Source organism: Eschscholzia californica, unplaced genomic scaffold (genome assembly GCF_041429995.1).
Source record: "Eschscholzia californica isolate CP2 unplaced genomic scaffold, dmEscCali1.0.p SCAF_3, whole genome shotgun sequence".
Classification (NCBI taxonomy): Eukaryota; Viridiplantae; Streptophyta; class Magnoliopsida; order Ranunculales; family Papaveraceae; genus Eschscholzia; species Eschscholzia californica.
In genome coordinates, this window is record NW_028238420.1 from 822,263 (window position 1) to 847,972 (window position 25,710).

General features: G+C 35.1%; 2 protein-coding genes and 2 long non-coding RNA genes across 13 annotated transcripts; 2 read left to right on the forward strand and 2 right to left on the reverse strand.

The window, feature by feature from the left end:
* Positions 1–6,134: 6,134 nt before the first annotated feature.
* Positions 6,135–8,627, forward strand: LOC147547453 (uncharacterized). Of its 2 annotated transcripts, XR_015238270.1 has the most exons (5): positions 6,143–6,289; positions 6,374–6,432; positions 7,112–7,177; positions 8,244–8,323; positions 8,581–8,627. It is a non-coding gene; the product is annotated as an uncharacterized LOC147547453 (long non-coding RNA). The 2 variants fall into 2 exon arrangements; XR_015238269.1 differs by lacking the exon at positions 8,581–8,627 and having other exon boundaries at positions 6,135–6,289; positions 8,244–8,513.
* A 236-nt stretch (positions 8,628–8,863) lies between these two features.
* Positions 8,864–9,825, forward strand: LOC147547454 (uncharacterized). The gene is made up of 2 exons (XR_015238271.1): positions 8,864–9,003; positions 9,115–9,825. It is a non-coding gene; the product is annotated as an uncharacterized LOC147547454 (long non-coding RNA).
* A 2,908-nt stretch (positions 9,826–12,733) lies between these two features.
* On the reverse strand, positions 12,734–18,755 carry LOC147547455 (uncharacterized). Of its 8 annotated transcripts, none has more exons than XR_015236796.1 (8): positions 18,625–18,708; positions 17,085–17,134; positions 16,862–16,939; positions 16,623–16,754; positions 15,198–15,284; positions 14,255–14,580; positions 13,942–14,158; positions 12,734–12,826 (listed from the first exon to the last, which is right to left on the reverse strand). XR_015236796.1 is itself a non-coding variant. In XM_086665579.1 (7 exons), coding segments are annotated over exons 2-7 (636 nt in total). In that variant the 5' UTR covers positions 18,385–18,474; positions 18,625–18,708; the 3' UTR covers positions 13,824–14,157. The 8 variants fall into 8 exon arrangements, 4 of the variants coding, with proteins under 4 accessions (XP_086521705.1, XP_086521707.1, XP_086521706.1 ...); XR_015236795.1 differs by lacking the exon at positions 17,085–17,134 and adding an exon at positions 18,373–18,474; XR_015236798.1 differs by having other exon boundaries at positions 16,862–16,934; positions 18,625–18,706.
* A 2,038-nt stretch (positions 18,756–20,793) lies between these two features.
* LOC147547456 (uncharacterized) lies at positions 20,794–22,240 on the reverse strand. Of its 2 annotated transcripts, none has more exons than XM_086665586.1 (4): positions 22,041–22,240; positions 21,836–21,919; positions 21,592–21,711; positions 20,794–21,347 (listed from the first exon to the last, which is right to left on the reverse strand). In XM_086665586.1, the coding sequence occupies exons 1-4, from the start codon at positions 22,185–22,187 to the stop codon at positions 21,156–21,158; spliced, it is 543 nt and encodes a 180-aa protein (XP_086521712.1). In that variant the 5' UTR covers positions 22,188–22,240; the 3' UTR covers positions 20,794–21,155. The 2 variants fall into 2 exon arrangements, with proteins under 2 accessions (XP_086521712.1, XP_086521713.1); XM_086665587.1 differs by having other exon boundaries at positions 21,057–21,347; positions 21,839–21,919.
* Between the last annotated feature and the right edge of the window lie 3,470 nt (positions 22,241–25,710).

The window sequence follows — 25,710 nt, forward strand, 5'->3', positions numbered from 1 at the left end:
ATATCTTTGGCAAAAAAGTCACTACCATTGTCGACCACCGCCACCAACCACTGAACCACAAATCACCATCTTCATCCTCCCCTTCACCATAAACCATTTTCATCTCCTCCAACCACCACATATCACAATTTGCATCTTTTCCTTCGCTATCAACCAATTTGTAATCTGCACCGCCGACTGTTGAATAACAAGTTGTTGCAGGTAAAATCCTCCGCCCAAGAATCTAGGGGTGATGTAGTGGATTGAGACATTGAGGGACACTCAAAGACAAAATATTTCGTAGACAGTTAAGACATTTTGGGACATTTGTCCGTAGACAAAATGTATTTATGGGCATTTCAAGAAATTTGATTCATCGACAAAATGTCTTGGAGACATTTGGCTCATGGACAAAATGTATAGTGGATGTTATTATTATTATTATTATTATTATTATTATTATTACTATTATTATTATTATTATTATTATTATTATTATTATTATTATTATTATAATTATTATTATTATTATTAAAACTTTTATTATTCTTAATTATCTCATCATTGAGGACAATTGGAAGATATTTATTATTTTAATGATATCATTATTGTCAAATCATATTAAATAATATATTTGTACTCATATTTCAAAAATGTATTTTTCGACTTTTGTAGACATATGTAGATATATGAGGACATTGATGGACAATTGGTATACATTTATTATTTAATATTATCATTATTGTCAAATCATATTAAATAACATATTTGTACTCATATTTCAAAAATATATTTTCTACTTTTGTGGACATCTATAGATATCTGACGACATTGATGGATAATTGGTAGACATTTATTATTTTAATGTTATCATTATTGTCTAATCATATGAAATAATATTTGTACTTCTACTTCGAAAATATATTTTTCGACTTTCGTAGACATCCATAAATATATGTGAAACTGATAGACATTTAGTTGATATATATTATTTTAATATTATTACGGTCTTACCATATGAAATAAAAATATTTAATTAATATTTCAAATATATAATTTTCGACTTTCGTAGACATCTATAAATATATGTGGACATTGATGGACAATTGGTAAATATTTATTATTTAATATAATAATAATATAATATAATACAATACAATATAATAATATAATACAATATAATTAATATAATATAATATAATTTAATAATAATAATAATAATAATAATATAATATAATATAATTAATCTAATTTGATAATAATAATAATTTTTATAATCTTCCATATTTTGAGAAACATTTTCTCTCCAAATTTACACTAAAATGTCTATAAATTTTTTTTAATAGAATAATCCCTTAGAGTCTGTATATGAGTGCGTCTCTCTGATACAACATTAGAGGCGTCCAAAGACATCATCACGAGATAAACAAATAAAAATACTGTAATTAGTAGCAGTAGTTAAATAAACAATAAAAAGTATTTTAGAAAATATACCAGTAATTTGTCCTCCAAAATCACATTCCTTAAAGGGTTCCCCACAGGCTTCGACGACTGCCTTTTCAAGAAGGTCAGCAGCGTCTTCAACGGACATACTAGATGTAAACCCTTTATCCAGAATCGCATTAACTTTCAAGTATAATGCATCTCTTTCATCGGGTATACCACTCACAAAGAAATTATGAATGAAATCTTTGCCTTTGTGATCGTGTTCTACCACATAGTGTCTTATAAGTGCACTTTATACCTTCCCCTATACAACGCACCTTGACTATTTGAGCTCTACCTCCACAATTATTTCAACTTTTAATCTTAAAATAATATGACATTCGTTTTAATCTTTAAAGTTTTTAAATAAATGTAACTTTTGTTTTAATCTTAAAAATGTTAATATTTAAAGTGTTAATTTTTAAAGTTTTAATATTTAAAGTTTTAATCTTAAAAGTTTTAATCTTAAAAGTTTTAATATTTAAAGTTTTAATTTTAAAAGGTTTAATCTTAAAAATTTTAATATTTAAGGTTTTACTTAAAATAATATAACTTTCGTTTTAATATTTAAAGTTTTTAAATAAATGTAACTTTCGCTTTAATTTTTAAACTTTTAATCTTAAAATAATGGTGGTGTTTGGTGAAGATAAAGAAGAAAAGTAAACAACTAATATTTAAAGTTTAACTTTTAAAATAATATAACTTTTGTTTTAATCTCAACTAAAAGTTTGGACGGTTTAGATTTGAAACAGATCCTTTAATGTTTTAACAAAAAGTTCTGGATCTTTAAAATTTTAATAAAAAGGTGTCAGAACTTAATGATCTAGGACTTTTAATGTCCCGAACTTTTAAAAGTTTCAAAACTTTAAAGTTTCTGAACCTTTAAAGTTTTAAACATTTATGTGTTAGAACGCCTACAAATTCTGAGATCTTTAGAGGTTCGGAACAAAAAATATCTAGTAAAAAGACCCGAAGAAAAAAGTAGTAATTTCCATACTCATAAATGTGTTTCTATGGAAAACGAATGGTTCAAATCTGTTAATTTTTTAGCCTTATACTCCACTAAAACAATCACATTCTACAACAATTTGAACTTCTTATAAAAATGATGATTTACAGTATAGTTTAAAACAATAACACATCCGTAAATCATCGACACGTAACTTTCTAATAAGACTGTAAATAAGTTCAAAACAGGATTAAAATATTAAGAACAAATACAGAGCCATTTACCTGTTTCGTGATGGAAACTGTAGTTGGATCATCAGGCTTATGAGTAAATGAACTTGATTTAACAGGTAATGTCGGTTCAACAAGATGGTCAAGTAAAGCTTGGACAACATCGGTACTAATCGCCATATCCCCAGACACATATGATTTAACATTCATCTCTTTAGTAGGCTGATGAGACATGAAAATGTTCCATCTGAATCTCTTAACTCGGGTTAGTCCAGTTCGAGCGGTTACTCTGATGAGTTGTTTGATTTTCTTTCTCAGGTCTCATTTACGGAGTTCGGTGCAAAAACATCGTGATAAAGACATACTTGAGGGGCATTTTGATCATTTTAATGAAAAGGGTATTTTGATCAATATTAGTGCTCATGTGAAACTAGAGTTCAAGACGAACTCGTGGGCGAAAACAGAAGTCAAATCGGAGTCCAGATGGGCAAACTAAGGTTGGTCAAAGTTGAGATTAGAATCGATTGATAAAATCAAAAATCTGACACGTTACGTGCAATCTTACGGTTACGTGAAGTTTTCGGTATACTGATGGGAATGAGTTGGTCACGTTTGGGATCTTCTCAAGTAATGATTCTATGTAGCGCATGACGTGACAGCACCGTGCTTCCGAGCCCGTCTGCCATCCAGATCCGGGTTCTTGAAATCGGACGGTCAGCCAAGCTTCCTTTACATGTGGGTCAATTTAAAGCTTGTTACAACAACCTATTAACTTACTCCATGATGCACTATAATGTTGACAGCCACGCATCACCAGATTGGCGCCCATATCTGATCTCTGGTAATCTTCCTATTCTATCAACTCTTTTGAAATAGGAAATAATCTAGAGAGAGAGAGAGAGAGCATTTGCTCCATTTTGCAGAGATAGATGACCGTGAGATCAATTGGAAAGAGAGAGATTATAGAAGTTTTAGAAACTTTTCTGGTTACAGAATTTTCAGAGAGGATATCTTATGGGAATACTAGGTGGGGATCTTTTTAAATGGAAGGAGAGATTCTCCATGATATATCTTCTCTCTAAAAATACTAAAACAGAGAAAGAGATAAAATCGAGAAAGTGAAAGAGATTTTGAGAGATTCAATCTCTTCTCTGGAAATAATGGATTGATATTTGTAGATGAAGTTTGGTGATGATGATGGAGATTTATTTCTGTTAGAAATGGGAAGTTAGAGAGAGAGACAGAATGCTCTCGGCTGGATTTAGAGATCCGATTTTACAGAGAGGGAAGAGCTGGATATTGCTAGAAGAAATTTGAAATGAAGATTGAGAAAGATTTAGAGATTATTATTGAAGATATATTTTGATAGGAAGGAAGGAAGATAATCTAACCAGTAGAGAGAGAGAGAGAAGATCAGGGGGATATCTTTAGAAGAGGGACGACTGCTACTATCTCCTCCTTCATTCTCTTATATATACCCAAGAACAGAGAGAGTAGAGATCATCTTCCCTTAAGCCAAAAACAGAAGACAAACTCCATTGAAGAGAGCTATGTTTCTTCTTCTCTGAGCATTCAATGATATAATCTTTAGAAGAGAAGGAAACAGAGTTTATTTAAGAGGGAGAGAACTTTTATGTAGAGAGAAAGAAGTTTGAGCTACCATTATATTCTTATTGTTCTTCTCCTGTTTTATACATTCAAAGATAGAAAGAGAGAAAACAGTATAGAGAGATATTTAGAGAAAGCTTTTATGTAGAGAGAAAGAGGTAGAGAATCAATTGAAACCAGTAATTTCATCTTCATTTGTTCAATTTCTGTATTATCTCTTTTAGTGACAGAGAGAGGAAAAACAGAGAGAGTGAGAGTGATTTTAAGTAGTAAAAGAGAGAGAGATACAAACCGTAGAGAGAGAAGATTCAGTTGAGGAAGACGAGAAAACTACTTGGAAAATATTTTCCCACAGAGAAATCATTTCCGGGAAGATGAGAAAATCGTGTTCCTTTACGGTCTGTTTGGTTTGTCGATAAAATTATTTTCCCATCTGCTGGAAAATACTTCCCTAATGCCCTGTTTGGTTGCAAATCAGCAAGAAAGTTAATTCTCTTCCCACTTTACTCTCGTACTTTAAATTGTTTAAATATTTATCTCTCTCACCATGTATAACTAAAATATCTTGCTAGGATTTGTGATGAAGTTTTGACATATAATTTTGATATCTTCTTTATGCTTTAATATCTTGATGTGGTTATTGATTTGAAATTGAAATAAAATCAGAGAACTTAGAGAGAGCTGTTGTTAGAATAGTATTTTCCTTAGGGGTGCGTTTGGCTGCAGCAAAGGAAAATAACTTTTAGTAAGATTTTTTGATATTCCAAATCATGTGTCTTTTCTTCTATTCGATTTTAAATCTCAATATCACTTCGAACATGTTTAACTAACTTCTACAGCTAGGGTTAGGATGAAACCGTAGTTTTGCTTAAGTAAATGATCATCATCTCACCATAAACTTCTTTGATTTGTTTTGACATTGTAGAATTAATTTCTTCACATTAGTTTCGTGATATCTCTTTCATTAGTTATACTTATATTTTGATGTTTCATATTTAGACTAAGTGTCTTTAATGTCTCATGCTTAAGATTTGATAGCTAATAGTTAGAGTATTGTTTGAACGATTGATTTGAAATTAAAAGTTTAGATAAGTTTGTTCTGAAAGTATATGATTTTCCGAGGTTTGGTAGAAAAGTTACCATTCCTTGAGTTATAAAAATATTGAGTCGTGGTTGAGTAGGTTAGTTTACAAGCATGCTAAGGTGGGTTCCGAAACCCTAGGTTTTCTCTTCATAAGTTTCTCCAGTAATTATCTTTTCGTTGTTTTTAAGTTTGTTGTTTTAGATTTAATTTTCTCATCACAAAACCAATTTCAAACAAAACTAGTACCGTATTAGATATAAGATTTAGAACAGGTTGACTTAGTCCCTGCGGATCGACTCCGGTCTTACCGGGTTTACTACTTGACACCCGTGCACTTGCGGGTGGTGACCTTTTTAGGAAACTTTCTAGGCCCATCATAGGCACACTTTTAACCTTAGTATCACTTCTGGTAGTGGACTCACTTCTTACGTGACCAGGAATATCCGGCGCACTATGAGCATCTGGAATATTGCAGGTTGCTCCAATTATATCAGTTAAAGTCGGCTCAAGTAAAGTATGCGAACATCTTCCTTCGTAAGCATTATATCCCTCGATGAAGATGACTCAATATCCATCTCTTTCATGGGCACACTTTTAACCTTCTTATCACTAGTGGACTTGTAACATCCCGTGTTTTAAAAGGTTGGTTTAGGGGCTATTTAACATTTGGGTCAAGTCAAATCAGGGGCTAAATCAGCAAAGAAGACAATTTAGGGGGTATTTTGCGAACAGGCCAAAACCAGGGACCAAACTGTAAATTCGACAGATTTAATTGAAGAAATAAAAATCTGATTTCCCTTATCTTCTATGACCGACTGAAGCTAGGGTTTTCAACTTTGGGCAAGAAAAATTCGATTTCCATGGAGAATTTCGTATGGGTTTCAAAGGGGAATTGATGTTTTATCAAATTCAAGCTTCCAAGAAGTAATCTAGCATAGTTTTATGGAATTTGTGGTAAAGAATTCATACTCTCTCTCTCTCTAGATCCAATTTTCTGTATTTTGGGTTTTAATGGATTACTTTGCTTCGAATTTGTAGAAGTTTGTGAAGGATTGATCAAGGGAAAGCTATCCTAACTAGAATTCAATCGAATCAAGGTAACAAACCAATGAATTCGATGATTTAATGTCAAAATTCTTAATTCTAGGGTTTAAGGTTTATGAAAATTGGGGATTTTGATGATTCATGTTGTTTTAGGGTTTATCTAGTTGAGAATTATACAATTTTGATATAAAAGAAACTTTAGAGAGATTATGTGATATAGGTTATCGATCGAACGACAACTCGAGGGACTGAATTAAACCTACTGTCCAAGCCAATCTGGGATTGATATGTTGCTCGTACGTACTTTCATAAAACACGAAAGTCATAGCTTAGGTTGTTAGCTTTCCGAAAAGGTATGGTACAAGTCATTTCGATATCGGACGAAAGAATTATGACTGTTTTATCGAACAGTGCGCAGTTAGGAAAAATTCTGCTTTGTTGTTCGTATTTTTGCAAACTTCAAAGGCGATTCACTTGGATTTTGGGGAATACATATAATGACTAAATGTTAAGGTTATAAGTCAGTTCAAACAGTGATTGATCGACCCCGATTGGGCATGGTTATGAAGTTAGAAGATGAATCGATATTCGGTTATAGTTGAAGTCTTCGTGAGTTAGCGGTTTTGCTATTGTTTTAAAGATTTCATCGTTTTCTTTTAATTATTGTTTTTGTCGTATGAAGGTTCTTATCGAAGAACCTAATGTTTATCTCTTTTATTTATGGATTGGTAGAGGGGGGAGCCGGAGCTTATCGTTGACGATGATGCTACGGTTTCGGCGGAGCAGAAGTACCGCCAGGTAGGGGTTCTGAATCCTTTATCCAGCATGGTTTTATAGATAATGAAATGTGCTAAGTCGTATAGTTATATATGCACCATTATAACTAGAATTTAGGTAGCATGAAACTCAATTTTAGTTATGAACTGAAATATGCTGGAATGGTTTTGTTGTGATACGAGAAATGCTTTCGAACTGTTTTTACGATGATTGCGAACTACTTGGGATTTTCTTGTATGTACCCGACTGCGGATTATGTCAACCTACGGGCACGTAGCCATTGAGGGTAGGATGACATGTGGACACGGGTGTGACCCGTGTGAGACCGGTGAGGTGGACGACACTAGTCATGAGACCTGTGGGAGTAGAGTGCTTCACTTGCTGGCCATTGGTGCTCGTGCCTCTAGCTCGAGGCTCAGGGCCGTACACCCTGACCGCTCGTTGGGGAGGCGACATTGATTGGGATCCCTCTGCTTTGTGTGTGATGTGGCTATTGGTTGTTCCACTTCCGTGTTTGATAAGATAATGAATCGAACGTAATATGGTTTTGATATACGAAAGTAAATGGATTTTGAAAGATTGCATTAGATTCATGACAGGGTACCGAAGAGAGTAAGGTTCAGGTCCTACCATGGGTATTGGGGGACGGCTCTATTACTCGAACTCGGTGATCTAAGACGTATTTAGATACTTAAGGTATATATGTATCATGAGGTAAACTCTTCAATGATTGCGGAGTCCCTTAGTGGGAGAGGGGCTTACCGGCTAGGGGTAAGTCTCTTTCTCGAGGAGACGTAGTGCATTAGCTAGTGCCATAAATGGGCTGGTACTATCTAACGCACTCTAGGTTCTCCTGAGGTACTCTCCTCTTATTGGGAGCGCACCATGGGTGGGCAGCTAATCACTGCTATTGCTTGCTAGATTAAGGAAAATGGTTTTGTATATAGTATATATGATAACTGGTTTGATAACTCGATTTGTCATGATGTTTACAACTTATTAAATGAACTTTTGAAAACGTGATGGGTTTTGGATTGGTCTTCTACCAGAATAACTCGTGTCGGTGAGTATTCTGACCCCCTACCAGTTGTTAGTGTGCAGGTGCTTGGTTGTAGCCTCGAGGCGGAGTTGTATTCCAGCCAGTGATCTTGTCTAACGAGGCTAAAGGTGTTGCGTCGTTTTCTTTGGTTTTTGCTTATATGGTTTTTTCATTATTTTCAAGTTATGTATTTATTGCAGAAACCAAACTCTAAAATGTATATATATAACACTTAGAGTTGTTTATAGGTTGTATCGTTGTGTAAGAGGCTTTTATAGTTCTTTTTGTGGTTCGGGTTTCGACCCGAAACTGAGTTGAGTTTGTTTAGCTTCCGCTTTAGTTTATTTTTTTTCTTGTTTATGCGAATGTATGGTTTGCATGACAGGTTTTACAGGTGCGGCCGGTTCGATTTACAGAGGAGATTATGTCGGATTTTTGTCTCGTCTGTGAGTTGCCGGGGCGTGGTCGTGTCTATTTTGGGACACGGGGCGTCACAGGACTTGCTTCTAATGTGACCAAGAGTTTCTAAAGTAGCATCTGCAGGGTTGCAGGTTGCTTCAACTATTTCACGTAAAGTCTGCTCAAGTAAAGCATGCACAACATCTTCGTTAGTAACCACTATATCTCCCGACATAGATGATTCAACATCCATCTCGTTCAAGGGTACACTTTTAACCTTCTTTTCACTATGGAGCTCGCTTCTTATGTGACCAGGAGTATCTGGAGTACTGTGAGCATCTGCAACATTGTAGCATGCTTCAACTTGATCAGGTAAAGTCGGCTCAAGTAAAGCGTGCCCAACATCTTCGTAAGTAATCACTATATCCTCCAACAAAGATGATTCAATATCCATCTCTTTTAATTTGTGGACACACTTTAACAACCTTATCACTAGCAGACTCGCTTCTTATGTGACCAGGAGTATCTGGTATACTGTGAGCATCTGGAGCATTGTAGTTTGCTTCAACCTGATCAGGTAAAGACGGGTCAAGTAAAGCATGCCCAACATTTTCGTTGGTAACCACTATTCTAAACGAAGAGAGAGAACAGGAGAAAGAAGAAAGAGATTTTTTTTATGTTTAAAGGTCGCCGACCAGAAAATTAGTCGGCGACCTTCGCCGGTGAAGACGATCACGGGAAGATGAGGTGGCAGAGAGATGTGATGAAATAGAGGAGAGAAAGAGGTGATGACTAGTTAACGGACTTATAACGGTAACTGGAAAAGGGGACCACCTAAATATTTTCGATAAAGTAAAGGACTAGGCAGGAAGTTGGTCATAAAATTGAGGGCTATTTGGGAAATAAACCTTGATATTTCATGTATATCTTCCTAAACCCTAAGGCCATGTTTGAAGCGCGGGAATGGCGTGGGAATGAAATGTGATTCCCGGGAATCACATTCTAGATCATTGTTTGGCTTGCGGGAATGGTGTGGGTCTGGGAATGTGATTCCCTAAAAAGTGGGTAATAACAAACCCAATGGGGGAGGTGGGTTTGTGATTCCCATTCCCCCGGAATCACATATATTGATATTTATTGATAAATATATCCTTAACAAAATATTGAATTAACAATTTTATTTTTTGTAGGATCTGGTATTAATAAGTACTATCTATGTTTATGAACAAAATTTAATTTTAGATAAATTTATAAGTTTACGAACAAAATTTTATTTTAGATAAATTTTTATGAAGATATTTATTTATTATCTTCAAATTCTAACCCTTTGATGTATCGTGTTATTATTTCATATCTACGAATTTGAAAAATTAATACTGATTTTAATATATTACAAAGTTGATGTGCATATTTTATGATAAAAAAAATTGATGTGTATTTTATGTAGTTTAAGTAAGGGTAAAAGTGAACTTTTACAAATGTTTACATTCCTATTCCTATACGAACCAAACACCTAATTGGGAATATGTCAGGAATCAAATTTCCATTCCTGATCAAACCAAACATCAAACTACAGTAATCTGATTCTCAGGAATCACATTCCATTCCTGCGCGTCAAACATGACCTAATTGTATAAACTATAAATACTCCCTTTATGTAAAATAAAAGATACAACCAAGTAATACAAACTCTTAGTTCAACAAAAAAAAAAAAAGTAATACAAACTCTTCAAATCTCTCTCTTGACTTGGTTACTCTGTTGATTTCATTGTTACTTTTCATCTATTACTAGAAGCTAATTGCCTCTTCACAAGCTCAAATGATATGAATTCAACCTTAAAACTTAAAAGTTCCTTGGAAAGCTACGGATGTTCCTTTTGCTTTTGTTGAAGGGCTGCGGATCCTCCATAGAATGTCTCATTTTCATTAAATGTTCAAATTTCATACAATTAGACATCGACGACATTTCTTTAAAAATTCAAAGGCTATAGCTCATGTAATTCGTCAAAATTGAAATTTTTATGACTGAGCTCAAATGATATTAATTCAGCCTCTAATGTTAAAAGCACATTTGAAAATCTATAGATCTTCGTTAGCATGTTGATCTAAATCAATGGTTCATATTTCATGCAAATTCAACATCAACCACTTTTCCTTAGAAATTCAAAGCCTATAGTTTACTATTTACATGTAGAGAGGTATGGGTATTTGTTAGAATGTCCATTTACATGAATGGTTCGAATACCATTTCGAAATTGATGACATCTTAGTAAAAATCTAAAGGACACCTATTTCACCAATTATCATCAAAACTACACGTATTTTGATTAAGCCCAAATAACAGAAACTGTGCCTTCAAAGTCAAAACTCTATTTGGAAAACTTTGGATCTTTGTTAGAACTCGGGTATATTCCGTGCCCTAGGGCACAGATACTTGTATCAATTAAATGTTATTTGTTGTTATATTTTATTGAGAGAGAGAGATTTTTATTAGTTATTATTTTTTTGTTTATTTTCTCTTAAGTTAGTTATTATTTTATTGAAAGAGAGAGATTTTAATTTCTTTTTTAACCCTTTGAAATTTATTTTGTTTCTTTTTTTTCTGAAATTTGTTATTTTATTCTAAGAAGGAAACGATTATTGTTTTTTAAATATGTAACTTTATTTCTACGAAAAACTATATTTTAAATTTTGAGAATGGTTTCTAGACAATATCCCTTTTAGAAAAAGATGTTTGTCCCAGTCATCGTTTTTCCTTCTGTTTTATTATATAGATGTCGGTATTCATGCAAATATTCTGCAATCCCGATATCGACAACATTTCGATGAAAATCCAAAGGCTATGGCTCTAGAATTTACGTCGAAATCAATAATTTTCCGACTAAACTCAAATGGTAGAAAATCGGTTATAAAAGTTAAAATCACACCATTCTGAACAGGTTTGGGAAACTTCTCAAACCAGATAGAACAATAGTGGAGAAACAACTACGATGAAAGATACCCTTGGCGACAACGACGATTTGACGACAACCCTTGCCGATGTGGAGAAACAATAGTGGTGGGGCTTGAGAGAAACAAAAACAAATTACTCTACTCATGACTACACTGCTAAAAACAGAACAAATCTAAAGTTGAGAGCAGGAGAGTCTGCAAGGAAAAACCACAAAGATACAAGGTTGCTCGCCAAGAATCTCTTCTCAAAAGAGGTCTCATGTACCCCCAAAGACTTATAATTAAGACTAAGATGACACTCCTGGTAATTTAGGCCGCTAGCTACAACTACGTACAAGTAGTGATAACAAAATAACGCAAATGAATTGATAAACAGAAAAGTGAAAGTGAGTCAAAGTTGAGACAGGTCTCTGGAAGTCTTGACAAGTAGATGTTTTTTAACGCCACCATTCTAAAAAAAAGCAACTGGAGGTTCACGTCCACCAAACCAATAATATTGAAATGATCCAAGTTGAAGGATGGTGAGAGTACACCCAAGTATGTATTTACTGCAATAGATTTCCAATGGTACTGGTTGCGGTGCATTGCCAAGGGTACGAGTATGGCATGGCCTGGGGTCCCGATTTTGAAGTAACCCCGAGAGTACTGCCTGGATCAAAAGGCATAGTGAGACAGAAAATGGGCTGGGCCTGGTGGGCTTCAAACAGATGTGTGCATTGACTAGAAGGAAGGCCCACAAAAAAAGTATTCTCGGGTTAAGCATAGCTGCAGAGGTAGTCTTGGAATGTGGCTTGTTTACCGGCAACCGAGAACTCGCGGGAGAAGAGATAGGGATGAAATCAGAAAGATGCAATGTGCTTGATTTATCCCCAAACCAAAAGAAATCGCACTAAAGAAACCGGGAATAAACCCCAACGTATAAAGGAACGACCATAAAATAGTTCAGACCTAAAGAAACCAGTCAACTACAAATGAGATACCAATAGATCGTAAGAGAAGGAGATGTTGGGTTTTTATTCGTGTATATAGTTTTTTCTTACTACCATATTTATTTTGTTCCTATGGAGGAGATATCTTTGCCTCAACATTTAGTACACTGAAGATACTATTGAATCTATCTTGTTAATTGTAATAAAAAAAAAGTACAACAAATAAAAATAGAACAAAAATGAGACACAAGAACCACATAAGGAAGAATAATAGTAACTCTTACCATTACTCTCCATCTGAAATTGAAAGATTCAGAAAATACCTATTTAGATTTTTGTATAGAATGATAACTTAGGTGCTGTTTGTTTTTTAATCTTTTCAGATCTGAAATCTGAATTGAGTCAAAATTCAGATTTCTGGTGTTTGTTTTTTAATTTTAGCAAATCTGAAAAGTTAGCTGAATTAGGACTTTGTCTGAATGAGCTGAAAAAGAGACCATTTATTTCAGACTTCAAAACAAGTCTGAAATACAACCCAATATCTGAAATGGACGAAATGACGCTTCTGCCCCCCCTGTTTTAGAAAAATTCTCTCCATTTCTACCACCACCACCACCACCCAGACACCACCACTGGCCGGACACCATCACCGGCCGAACAGCACCACCGGTCGGACAGCACCACCGGTCGGACACAACCACCGGTCGGACACAACCACCGGCCGAACACCACCATTGGCCGAACACCACCACCAAAGACATAACCACCAGCCGTACACCACCAACAAAGTCACATCCACAAAAGACACCAGCACCACCACCAGCTGCCGAGCACCATCACCAAAGCACAAGATCACAAAACCAAAAACAAGGTTCCAGCACAACTAACAAGCCAGTAACAATCTTAGTAGAAGTCGGATGAAATGAAACCCTATTTTTTCTTTCTTAAGCAACCAACCCATTTCTCTCCTTCCCTTTGACTGAAGAAGCCCCATTAATTTCAACTGATTCAGACTGTAACGAAATCGAATCCCCACTAACTAGGGCACGAAATCGCTCTAGTTCGAATCTCAGACTCAAAAGTTGAAGGAAAAAAAGGTAAACTCCTAATACCAGATGAAGAACAAGAAGAAAAGAATGTTAGAGCAGATGCCAGATGAAGAACAAGAATAGAAGAATGAGAGAGAGGAGCAGCCATTGAAGTGTGAAAAAGAGAGCAGGAAAGAGAAGAAGTGGAAACAAAATTTCTAGGGTTTCTGGTTCAAATAGAAAATATGAGTTTTTTAGTTGAAACATAAATGAAGGGCATTAATGTCAAAATTTATTTCAGATTTAAGAATTCAGACTTACAAAACAAACATGCTAGTTGTAAAATAATCCATCAAATTCAGATTCATCCATTTCAGATTCAGCCATTTCAGATTCAGCCATTTCAGATTCAGACCAAAAACAAAAAACAAACACCACCTTAGTGTTGTTTACTCTTATATCTATAACATCTAACTACATGCACAATATCTAACTTTTATTAAAAAGTGAATGGACATACTTTCTACTTACTAAACCATGAAACCATAAGAATGAATAAAAAATAAGAACCGTGTAAAAGTGGACCAGTTCCAGACCTTATGTCTATCAACCCAAGCTTGCTTCACGCCTTCACATGAGAACCCTCGCCGCCAATCTGTTTGCAAGAAATAAGGTTAAGAAGCTACACCATTACAATGTTATTAAGGATTAGGTTACCAAAGAACTTATCTAATGGCATATGTTCACATACCACTTTTTTGCAGGGAGCAACTTCATGAGAAAAGTTTTCCTTTCCTCCACTGACATTGCTAAAAACCTACTAGCTTCATAGGAGTTGTGCACCAAGTAGTCAAGTGCTTCACCAATTAGCATCTCATCAAAGTCCGGTACCTTCTTCAATTCATTATACAACTGTTTCACATTGACATTGATGCCAGCGGATTCTGCTGCAGAATTTCGTTTTTCTCTTCTCCATCCAGGTACCTTCTTTGATTTATTATAAAACTGGTTCGCATTGACATTGATACCAGCGGATTCTGCTGCAGAATTTAGTTTTTCTCTCCTCCACTTGGGTAGCTAAAAAAGATACTAACCACATTAGAGTCATGACACATATTCTGATGAATATATTATAATCAAGAAACCCCACACCTACTGCTTAAACTTTTTTTTCTTTTTGAAACTTAGAATGAATATATTAAAGGGGGATCTACTGCTTAAACTCATTATCATACTTGTTCGATTTGAGCAATGACAAGAAATGGCACAGTCCAAGTAAATAAACAAGAACGCGAAACAGTGTTAACGCACAATTTCTAAATGGAGTTACTTTCTCATAGCAATCCAAAGCAGTGCTTAACTAAGGTAGTGAAGCATATACTATGTGAGTCTCAACATGAAGTGGCCATTTGTAGGCTTCAAAGCTTATATCCAGCTATAACTGAGGCCATATTAAAGTCTGAATATAACGTTTTATGATTTATTATACGGGAAGATATATTAGGAGCTAAAACAGTTTGAGAAACAATCTAGAATTTGTCACTCTGCCAATGTTGTCTTGATCATCTCGAGAAACTAATGAATTAAGAGCCTCGCTTGCTTATTTTATATCTGGGATCGAGTGTCTTAACTTTATTTTATACACGTACAATTTGGTAATAGACTTTCTTAAAATACATAGATAAAACTCCAACCTGAACGGAGGGTCCGAACGTTACACGCCCCACTACCGGCACACCGCTAGCTGCAGGAGCAGCAACTCCACTTACAGTAAAGACGGACTGCAAAAATACAGTGAGTCGAGTCTAAAATGAAAAGAGAAGTTTGGGCAAACATATTAACCGACCAAATTAGCTAATAGATAAAGATGACTAAAATGCATGCTTGGGAATCCGACAAAAATTGTTAAGTTTGTGATCATCCAACCAATGTTGTCAAATCGTCAATCGTATCGTAAATCGTTTTTCAATTTACTAAATCGTATCGTATCTGTGAATCGAAAATCGTAGGATATATATATATATATATATATATATAAATATATATATTAATTTATTGCTATATTAATAAGTTATTAATTTATACGAGTATAATCTAATATAATTGTAAGTTACTGATTTTTATACTTATCTAATATAATAAGCAATAACATATTATTATAGTTATTATTATTATTATACCATAAAAAAAGTATTGAGTAAAGAAAGAATTTCAGAAAAAAAAAAAAGAGTAAAGAAAGAAAAGAAAAAACTGGAAATCAGACATGGGTATAAAAGGAAGATAAACAGTAACTTTTATTAATAATATAATAACTGGTAAAAGTAAGAAGACAAAAACAGTAAAATTGTTGACGTGTCCTACTATTATCTAATATAACAATTAATCTAATATAATAATAAAAAAGCCAAGTAAATAAAAAAACATTACAGTAGATGAAAGATAGACTTTAGAGAGAGATACTCGTCATTCTAGAGAGAGAGAGAGAGAGAGAGAGAGAGAGCTATGTATATTTTTCTAGAGAGAGAGAGAGAGGAGACACCATGAAAAGGAGTTAAAGAACCAGGAACCAGAAATCAAGATCAGAGCTCAAAGTTATTAGGGTTTTCTATTCTTACTTCTTCTGATTTCCCCCTTTATTTCTTTAACTGGGAGTTGGATTTCTAATTCAGAAGCCAAAACCCTTGAAATTCTGGTCCAATTTTGAATCCTGGTCCAATTTTGAATCGTGGGATTCACAATAAATCCCACGATTCTCGACTCATTAAACGATTTAATAAGAAAATCCCACGATTTTAGGTCAGATCCGATTTGAAGAGCGATTCGAATCGAAATACAACCGACTCGATTTAAATCGTGCGATTTGAATTCCAAATCGCACGATTTTAACAACACTGCATCCAACTCAAAAGCAATTGCCAATGAGTGGTAAGGAACTAGATATTATATTTTTGGTTATTCGAGTGCCCATTCTCAATGTTGGACTATTCTCACAAAAGCATAATGGTTAAGGTCTTGTTGAAAACCTCAAAACCGTCTCAGTACCATACTTAGCCAAAAGCCTCTTAAAAATCTAAAATGCAGATGAAAGAAATATACTACCACCAAGTTAAAAGTCCAACCTCTTCGGAGGATTCGGAGGGTCCGAACGTTATACAACCCACAACCGGCTGATTGTAATCTGCAGCACCGACTGTTGAATAACTACTAGTTGCTGCAGGTAGACTCCTCTCCAATGATTTCCGCCCAAGAATCTAAGAGAAATACAAATTGCAACTTAAAACAAGTCTACGAAATTTCCATCGTCATAATCATCCTAAGCACTCTAAAGTAAGAAAAAGACATTGTCAGTAAAGTTTACCACCGAAGAAGTAAATCCTGATGAAAAAACCTTTTGTCTCATAAGACCAAACAACATTTTTCCTTCTTGATCGCTGCCCTGAACAACAATCAACATATAACGACAACTTGTTGATTTCATGAACCATTTGAAAACTGTCTAATGAGTGTAATTTAAATCAAAAGTAACCTTAATAAACAAAAATCAAATGAGTGTTACGTATTGAAATTAAACCCAACCTAACCTTAATCAAATAAACGCTTTGTGTATTGAATCAAACCTAAACTCAATAACCTAAGTCAAATCATATTAAACAATAGCCAATTAATAAGTGCGCTAGAAATCAAATTAAACAAAAGTTTAAAAGTAACTTTCAATAGAACTGGAGGAGATAAGTATCTGTTGAGTGCTTAGGGTTTATAAGAATTATGTATTTATATTTCAAAAGACTCCACATCTCAAGATACGTGAAGTTTACATCCGTCCCCCAAAATGACTAGAGGCAACCAGGGGCGAAATCAAGATTTTAGGTCCGGAGGAACAAACCCCTTACTTAAACTTCTCCACTGAGAAACTTCATCTCAGTATATGTACAAAACACTAATAGCATTTTATTGATTTGATTTCTCTCTCTATATCTCTCTATGTCTGTGTGGAGAGGTAACACAGGGATTTGGTGAGGTTGCTACCATTGTAATACAAAGTTGTGTAGCCCTAGGTAGGTAAAACAGCATGTAATAACACAAATAAAAATAAAATAAAAAGGATAGATGAACCCACATCAGAGAACATATTATTAATATCAAACAAATCAATACAAGCAAGTGAAGGAGATGAAGAAGCAGAGTTAGAGCTGCTACACAAAACCCTCATTAATGCTAATAGAAATTCATAAAATTGATAGATGAAACTCAAAGCATAATTTTCTATTCAATGGTCAGTAAAATTCATAAGATATGCTTATTCCAAATCTACCAAGAAAAAAAAAACTCAGGAACAAACTAATACAACCAAAACCCTAAAACAATCGAAACTAGATTTTATGTCAATCAAAGTTACTAACCTTAAGTTGGATTAGATTATTGAAGGGTAAGAAGCAGGGGCGGAACCAGGATTTCATATTAGTCCGGGCAGACTATTTGCTTAAAGTAATTCGAATTTTTTGACAAAAAAATTACTGAAGATTATAGAACTGATGCATGTTACCTTTACAACTACAATATAGGGCAGCGAATTCCTAGAATCTCATATCACATATATGCTCAAGTACAAAAATTTAATATGGTATTGAAAAAAATCGAGAAAATGTAATAGTGGATGAGCGTGCAAAACGATCTTTCTTGTTTGCCATTAATTATCTATGTAAACCATGTTTATTAATTAGAGCTAGGTTGGAATTTACCATGTTTATTAATTAGACCTAATCTGATTTCAGTGAAACTAAACTATTTATAAATTGTAAAATAAGTCCTAGAAAGAGAAACTAAAATAAGCCCTTTAACCCTAATATAATTTTTTGATTTTAAACTTACCATGAGTTTCATCTTCAATCAAACTCTCGTCAGCCTTTAAATCAAATGGTAGATCAATTCATAAACCCTATGTCACATTGAAGTATTACTCTAAACCCTAGCCTAGAGAGAGAAAGTGGAAAAACTTAAACTTGGAAATATAATATATAGATTGAAGGGTACAAGTTAAGTTAGAAGATCAAGCAGACAAATTTGGAGATCAAGCCTTCATGAATCAAAGTGAAAAAACAATGACTTGGACAAGGAACTCACCGTCCTCTCTGGTTTCACCGTTAACGATTCCCAAACTTCCCCTCTCCAAAAATCGCCCCAGTTGAAGAAAAGAAAATAAAGTCTGAAGAGTCCATAGGTACAAAATAATGTTAAAAAAAAAAAAAAAAAAAAAAAAAAAAGTATATGATCGAATCTTCCCAAAATATGGATATTTAGTCATTCTTCGTTATGGACATAAATAACACATATTTTATTAAATAATACTGTCCATGTCCCTCCTAACAAAATCATTTTGGAAATAAAAATTTCTCCCGAATCGATTGAATACGGACCTTAAAAAAATCGTAACTACTAAAAAGGTAGCATCCTTTCTTCTTCTCAACTTTTCCTTTTCATTTTTATCAGGTAAAAGATAAGATTATTCATTAACACCATTTCGTTTTCAAATCTGTTAAAAAACGAATCGTCGTTATATTCAGGTGAAAGCTTTATAAATCTGTTGTTGCATGTTGATTTTATGATAAAGTATGAGTTATTTTTGACAAATACTAATCATTTAATAAGAATAAATGACCGAAAGCATGAGTTATATAGGTGTGCCGCTTACGCCTCGGTGTTGTAGTAACTTTCTTTGTTTTTCTTTAATTTTTAGAAGTAGTCAGAAGGGTAGACGTGACCGAAAGCATTCATATCCTTTTACTATACTATTAAAAAATTAGGCCGCGGCTTCGGGGAATAAAGAAAATTCTCGAGGGAATAAAAAAAATTTGACATTTCCATTTTTAATCCAAAAATTAGTTTTGTTATATTTTACCCCCTAAACTTCATCTCTCTCTTTCATGTTCGTCTCTCTCTGTCACTATCTTTCTCTTGAAATCTGAAAACTCGAATCTCCCGATTAAATTGTCCAACAAAATCAAGATTAATCAAGTTTAACACGAAATAGGTTTCAAAAATGCGAATAAAAAACACAGGGAAACCCTATACTTAATCAATCTGAAGAACACGAAACAGATCTGAAAAACACCCGGAAACCCTAGCCATAATCAATTTCAAGAACACGAATCAATCGAAGTCAGTGCTTCAATCGAAGTCGGTGCTACAATTTCAAGAGACGAGAGATAGAAAAGAGAGATCGACCTATCCTAGTGAGAGAGAGAAGTGGAAGAACATTCAAATCAAAGAACCTCATAATTTTTAGTAATTAATTACAAAAATGGTGATTTGATGACTATATACCCCTCTCTCTCACCTTCTCTTCTTCCTCCTTCTTCTATTCATCTTCTTCCTTTGTTTTTTCTGAGAACCAATAATTTGATTGAAATCTGGTTATGGATGTCATAGAAAATCAATGGAATTCAAGTTTTTATCAAACCCCACAGTGGAAATCTCCAATGCAATTCTACAATGGAAATGATCATCCGGCTTTAGACGACCACCATGAAGATGGCGATGATAATAAAGAAATCGAAAACGAACAAAATAACATCAAGTTCCAAGATATTCGTGTAGTTATTCCAACATTATCAATGGGGAAATTCAATATGAAGATGAAAATGAAAAAGATGGATTCAGAATTTCTAACTTATTAATAAAAGAATTCTAGTGATTCCACCGTTTCCACCCACACAAATGAAATCCAAATCACGATCATCAACTACAAAAAGTAAACCGTTTAATTAAGAAATTCTTGATATCTCAGATAGAGAGAGAAAGAGAGAGAGAAAGAGCAGCAAGAAAGAGAGACGCCTAGATAGAAGGAGATAACGAAAAGAAACGAGAAATCAAAATTTGGGAGTAAAAGATAACTAAGTACATTTATGGACCTAAAATAAAAGTGTCTTTATGCCCCAGAGACGTATCTTTATTCCCCAAAGCCGTGACCAAAAATTAATATTCTGTAGTGTTAAAAATAAATTCAATAAAACATATAAATCTTGCAAGCTCAAAACCCATCCAACCAAAGAAGACAAAAGACAACATATTACTCAACTCATGACTACACTGTTGGAAATAGACACCCGAATCTAAAGTTGTGATCAATAGAGTCCACAAGGGAAAACCACAGAGGTTCAAGATTGCACACCAGGAATCTCTTTTGAAAATAGATATTATTTATCCAAAAGACTTATAAATAAGACTAAAAGATGACACCTAGTAATTTAGGCCGCTAGCTACAACTACGTACAAATACTGAGTCAAGCGAACAAAATAATGTAATCAACTTAACCACACCTACAACTTAAACTCATTATCATAGTTCGATTTGAGCAATGAAAAGAACGGCAAATACCAATTAAATAAACAAGAAAACAAAACAGTGTTAAGGCACAATTTCTGAATGGAGTCTTAACATGAAGGGGCCATTTGTACCTTCAAAGCTTATTATATCCTAATAACTGAGGCCATTTCTAAGGCCGGATATAACGTTTTATGATTTAATATATGGGAAGATACATTACGAACAAAAAAACAGTTGAGAAAAAGATGGTTGCTTTTGACACACATTCTAGAATTTGTCACTCTGCCAATGTTGTCTTGATCAACTCAAGAAACTTATAAGCACCAAACTAATGGCCTCGCTTGCTATACCTCATAGGGTGCCTTAACTTTATTTTATACATGCCCAGTTTGGTCATATAACATAAACTTTTGTTAAACAGAGATAAAACCCCAATCTGCACGGAGGGTCCGAATGTTACACGCCCCACTACCGGCACACCACTAGCTGCAACAGAAACTCCACTTACAGGAAAGACGGACTGTAAAAATACAGTGAGTTCAGTCTAACGTGAAACAGAAGTTTGGGCAAACATATTAACTGACCAAAATTAGCTAATAGATAGAGATGACTAAAATGCATGATTGGTAATCCAACAAAAGTACAATGGTTAAGGTCTTGTTAAGAACCTTGTAGCCCTCTCATGACCATACTTAGTCAAAAGCCCCTTGGAAATCTAAAATGCAGATGAAAAAAATATACTACCACCAAGTTAAAACTCCAACCTTCTTCGTGGAGGATTGGAACGTTATACGACCCACAGCTAGCCGACCGTAATATGCACGGACAATTGAATAACTAGTTGCTGCAGGTAGACTCCTCTCCATTGATTTCCGCCCAAGAATCTAAGTAAGAGAAATACAAATTGCAACTTAAAAAACAAGTATATGAAATTTCCATCATCATAATCATCCTAAGCACTCTAAAGTACAAAAAAAAAAAAAAAAAAACATTGTTAGTAAAGTTTACCACCGAAGAAGTAAATCCTGATGAAAAAACCTTTTGTCTCATAAGATCAAACAACATTTTTCCTTCTCTTTCTTGATCGCCGCCCTGAACAACAATCAACCACAACTTATATTGAAATTAAACCGAACCTAACCTTAATCAAAATAAATGCTTTGTGTATTGAAATCAAACCTAAACTCAATAACCTAGGTGAAATCATACTAACCAATTTTATAAGTTCTCTTGAAATCAAATGAAACAAAAGTTTAATAGATGAACCCAGATCAGAGAACATATTATTAATATCGAACAAATCAATACAATCAAGTAAAGGAGATGAAGTAATAGAGCTAGAGCTACCCAAAACCCTCATTAATGGAGTAATAGAAATTCATGAAATTGGTAGATGAAACTCGAAGCATAATTTCTAATTACTATATTACTGGCACTAAGAGGAAATGGGCCTAATTAAGGTGGGGGACAAGGACGGACGCCCTACCTAGGGATGGGAATGGTTCGAACAGGCGGCAAACAAACAATTAAGTCAGCAAGTCCAGGCGGGAAGGGCACAAGTCCCAAGTGTCCACTCAGACATCCGGACTAAACGGACAGACATTTCGGATTTTTCTCCAGCAAAGTGTCCGTCTGAGACCGTTTTGATAGTCGGAACCGCGTGTCGGTCTGTTGGTCGGGTACCGGTCACTAACGAACAAATAAAGAATTTTTTATTCGAAATTAAAACTGTTTAGTAGCTAAATACAAGTTTCTAAACTCCCACTTTACAATTCCAAAAAGTAAATGAATACAAAATTAAAAGATAATCATTGAAATTTTTCATGGATTACGATCGGTTCTATTCTTCTTCTCATGGATTACGATCGATGTATTGTGGATTATAGGCTTACTGACGAGATATTGAGATTTTGGAGGAGAGAGAGACTAGAGAAGTAGAGAGGCGGAGACAAGATTAAGACAAGTGATTCCTAAGATTATATATTTTTACTCTTGAAATCTAGTGATTGTAGCTAACCCCACAAATCTAAAGGCTTAAATTCAATCATACCAGCGGACGGATATAACAGGTAGGATAAAAAGACGGGTATGGTCTGGTTCGGGCGGGCGGACTATATAAGCTGGCAGATTCGGTCGGGTAGTAAACTACAATGCCGACAATGCTTACTTTCATGCCTATGTTATTAGCGGGTGTTACACTAAACTAAAAAGGAGTTCCTAAAATGACCCCCTTGTGGTGGGGGTCAGTGCGGCTGCACGACCCACTTTCGCCGCCACACGGGCTTGATCGTTAGCATTTTTTTCTTCATCATACCATTTTCATATAGGTCAGCAATTGCCTACATTTTGAGCTGAAAATTTCAGTTCAGCTCCAGCCTTTGGGTCTCCTTTGGGTTCGGCAGGGTATGACATATTTGACATTGGCCTAGTTTGGGCCCTCACGCATGCCCATGTTTTTGGTTGTTTTTACTGACCATTGAAGCCATAGGCAAGAGATCAGAATCAGTACACCCAGATAAAGCTTTTGTTTTTTTTCTATTTTGAAAGACCCAGATAAAGCTTAGGCACCACATAACTTTTGAATTTCCATACTTACCGCTTTGAGAATAAGTAACTTTGAGAATAAGTAACTTTTTTTTTTCTTGAACTTTGAGAATAAGTAATTGATGGAGAAGTCCTATATCCACACCCTATTCAAAAGGTTTTTACGGGGATGTTTGATTTTTTGCACTTTTAAGTGATTTTCCTTTATTAATTGCGGATCGCTAATTCTAAGTCGTTGGTTTTTCACTTAATTAGGGTAACTCTAATGTAGCAGTTCGGGCTCTCAAATTTGGGAGCCTCAAAATTTTTCCAACTCCAGTGTCAGGCTCCTAACAGGAGTTCCTAAATCCAAATCATGTACGTGTGTCATATATGTGAGCGGGCTTTTGATTTCAGTTTTCAACTATAAATTAATAGTTTCAAATATAAAATTAAAATTTGATATTATTCTAGAGAGATAGATAGAGAATTTTAAAAAGAAAAAAAAAGATAGACAACGAATTAAAAAAACAAATTTGAAACAATTAATTTTATTTAAAAACAAATAGATTAAAAAAACTAAAGACTAAATAAAAATCAAATATGATTGGGTGGATCCCCTAAAATGTGACCGTTGAGGAAGTCCCCAACGATCACATTTGAAGGTGGGAGCCTCCAGCCCCACCGGGAGCCCAGTCTCAGGGCTCTCGGGTTGGAGCTCCATGGGGCTAAGCAGAGGCTCTCAAATTTGAATTTGGGAGCCCTAGCCAATCCACATTGAAGTAACCTTAAGTGAAAATCAATCCGAAGTAGTGACAAATTAAGTGCAAACGAAACGATCCCTCCGTAACCAGTCATCCATAATATCAATTAAATCATTTTCGTCTTTGGTAAATCTACCAAGAGCTACAGTCATAGTGATCCTCCAATTCAACTACTTCAACCATTTCCAAGCACCACATAGATTCTTTGGACATACGTGGGTTCGATCATTTATTTATGATTCCTCGCCCGCTGGCTCCATCCTCGTAAGGGGAGAACCCGTCGATGTCTCGGTTGTGCTACCAGAGGCTCTGGGGAAGTCGGAATAGGAGAGCACTCGTCTTGGGGTGGGCTTATTACTTTGATCCGTTGTCGAACTTATCAATTCCAATCGCTCGGACTCGGATCGTGGAGATCGTCGGAATACTTCGTATCTACAGAGAGTAAGTGTGTTGACCAAAATCCACACCAGGGCCCTCAACGCTAGAGTGTCCATTAAGACGTCAAGCTCAACGCAACACTCTCAGGCCCAGCCCCGAAGTCTCTTAATGGGCCCTCGTCGACTAGACCCTAAAACTCGTGTCAAGCCCAACCACGTGCAAAGAGTTTTCGCGTGCACAAAACTCCACACGTCCGAATCTCCACATGTCTGGCGCTTGACACGTCTAGATGATCTTCTGGATAAAGTCATCGTTATCCTGACTAACAAATTATACGCATTGCCATCTTGGTCGAAGGGCACTCCTTCGGAAGGACATCTCATCCAGATCGAAAGACTATATTCTTCACGGGTGCCTTAACTTTATTTTATATATGCCCAGTTTGGTCATATAACATAATTTTTTGTTAAACAGAGATAAAACCCAACCTGCACGGAGGGTCCGAATGTTACACGCCCCACTATCGGCACACCACAGCTGCAAAAGAAAATCCACTTACAGGAAAGACGGACTGCAAAAATACAGTGAATTCAGTTTAAAATGAAACAGAAGTTTGGGCAAACATATTAACCAACCAAAATTAGCTAATAGATAGAGATGACTAAAATGCATGATTGGTAATCCAACAAAAGCACAATGGTTAAGGTCTTGTTAAGAACCTTGTTGTCCTCTCATGACCATACTTAGTCAAAAGCCCCTAGGAAATCTAAAATGCAGATAAAAAAATATACTACCACCAAGTTAAAACTCCAACCTTCTTCGTGGGGGATTGGAACGTTATGGGACCCACAGCTGGCCGACTGTAATATGCACGGACAATTGAATAACTAGTTGTTGCAGATAGATTCCTTTCCATTGATTTCCACCCAAAAATCTGACAGAAATACAAATTGCAACTTAAAAACAAGTCTATGAAATTTCCATCATCATAATCATTCTAAGGGCAACTCCAATGTGGGGCTTCTCTCGATTCTAACGTCGGGCTCTCAACCGGGGCTCCCAAATCAAAATAATATACGTGTGCGAAGTACGTGTGCGAAGTACGTGTGCGAAATTTTGATTTTAAATTTCGACTATAAATTAAAATGTGACATTATTCCGTCGAGATAAAAACAAAAAGATAAACACAAAAAAAATAAAAAATTAGAAAAAAATACT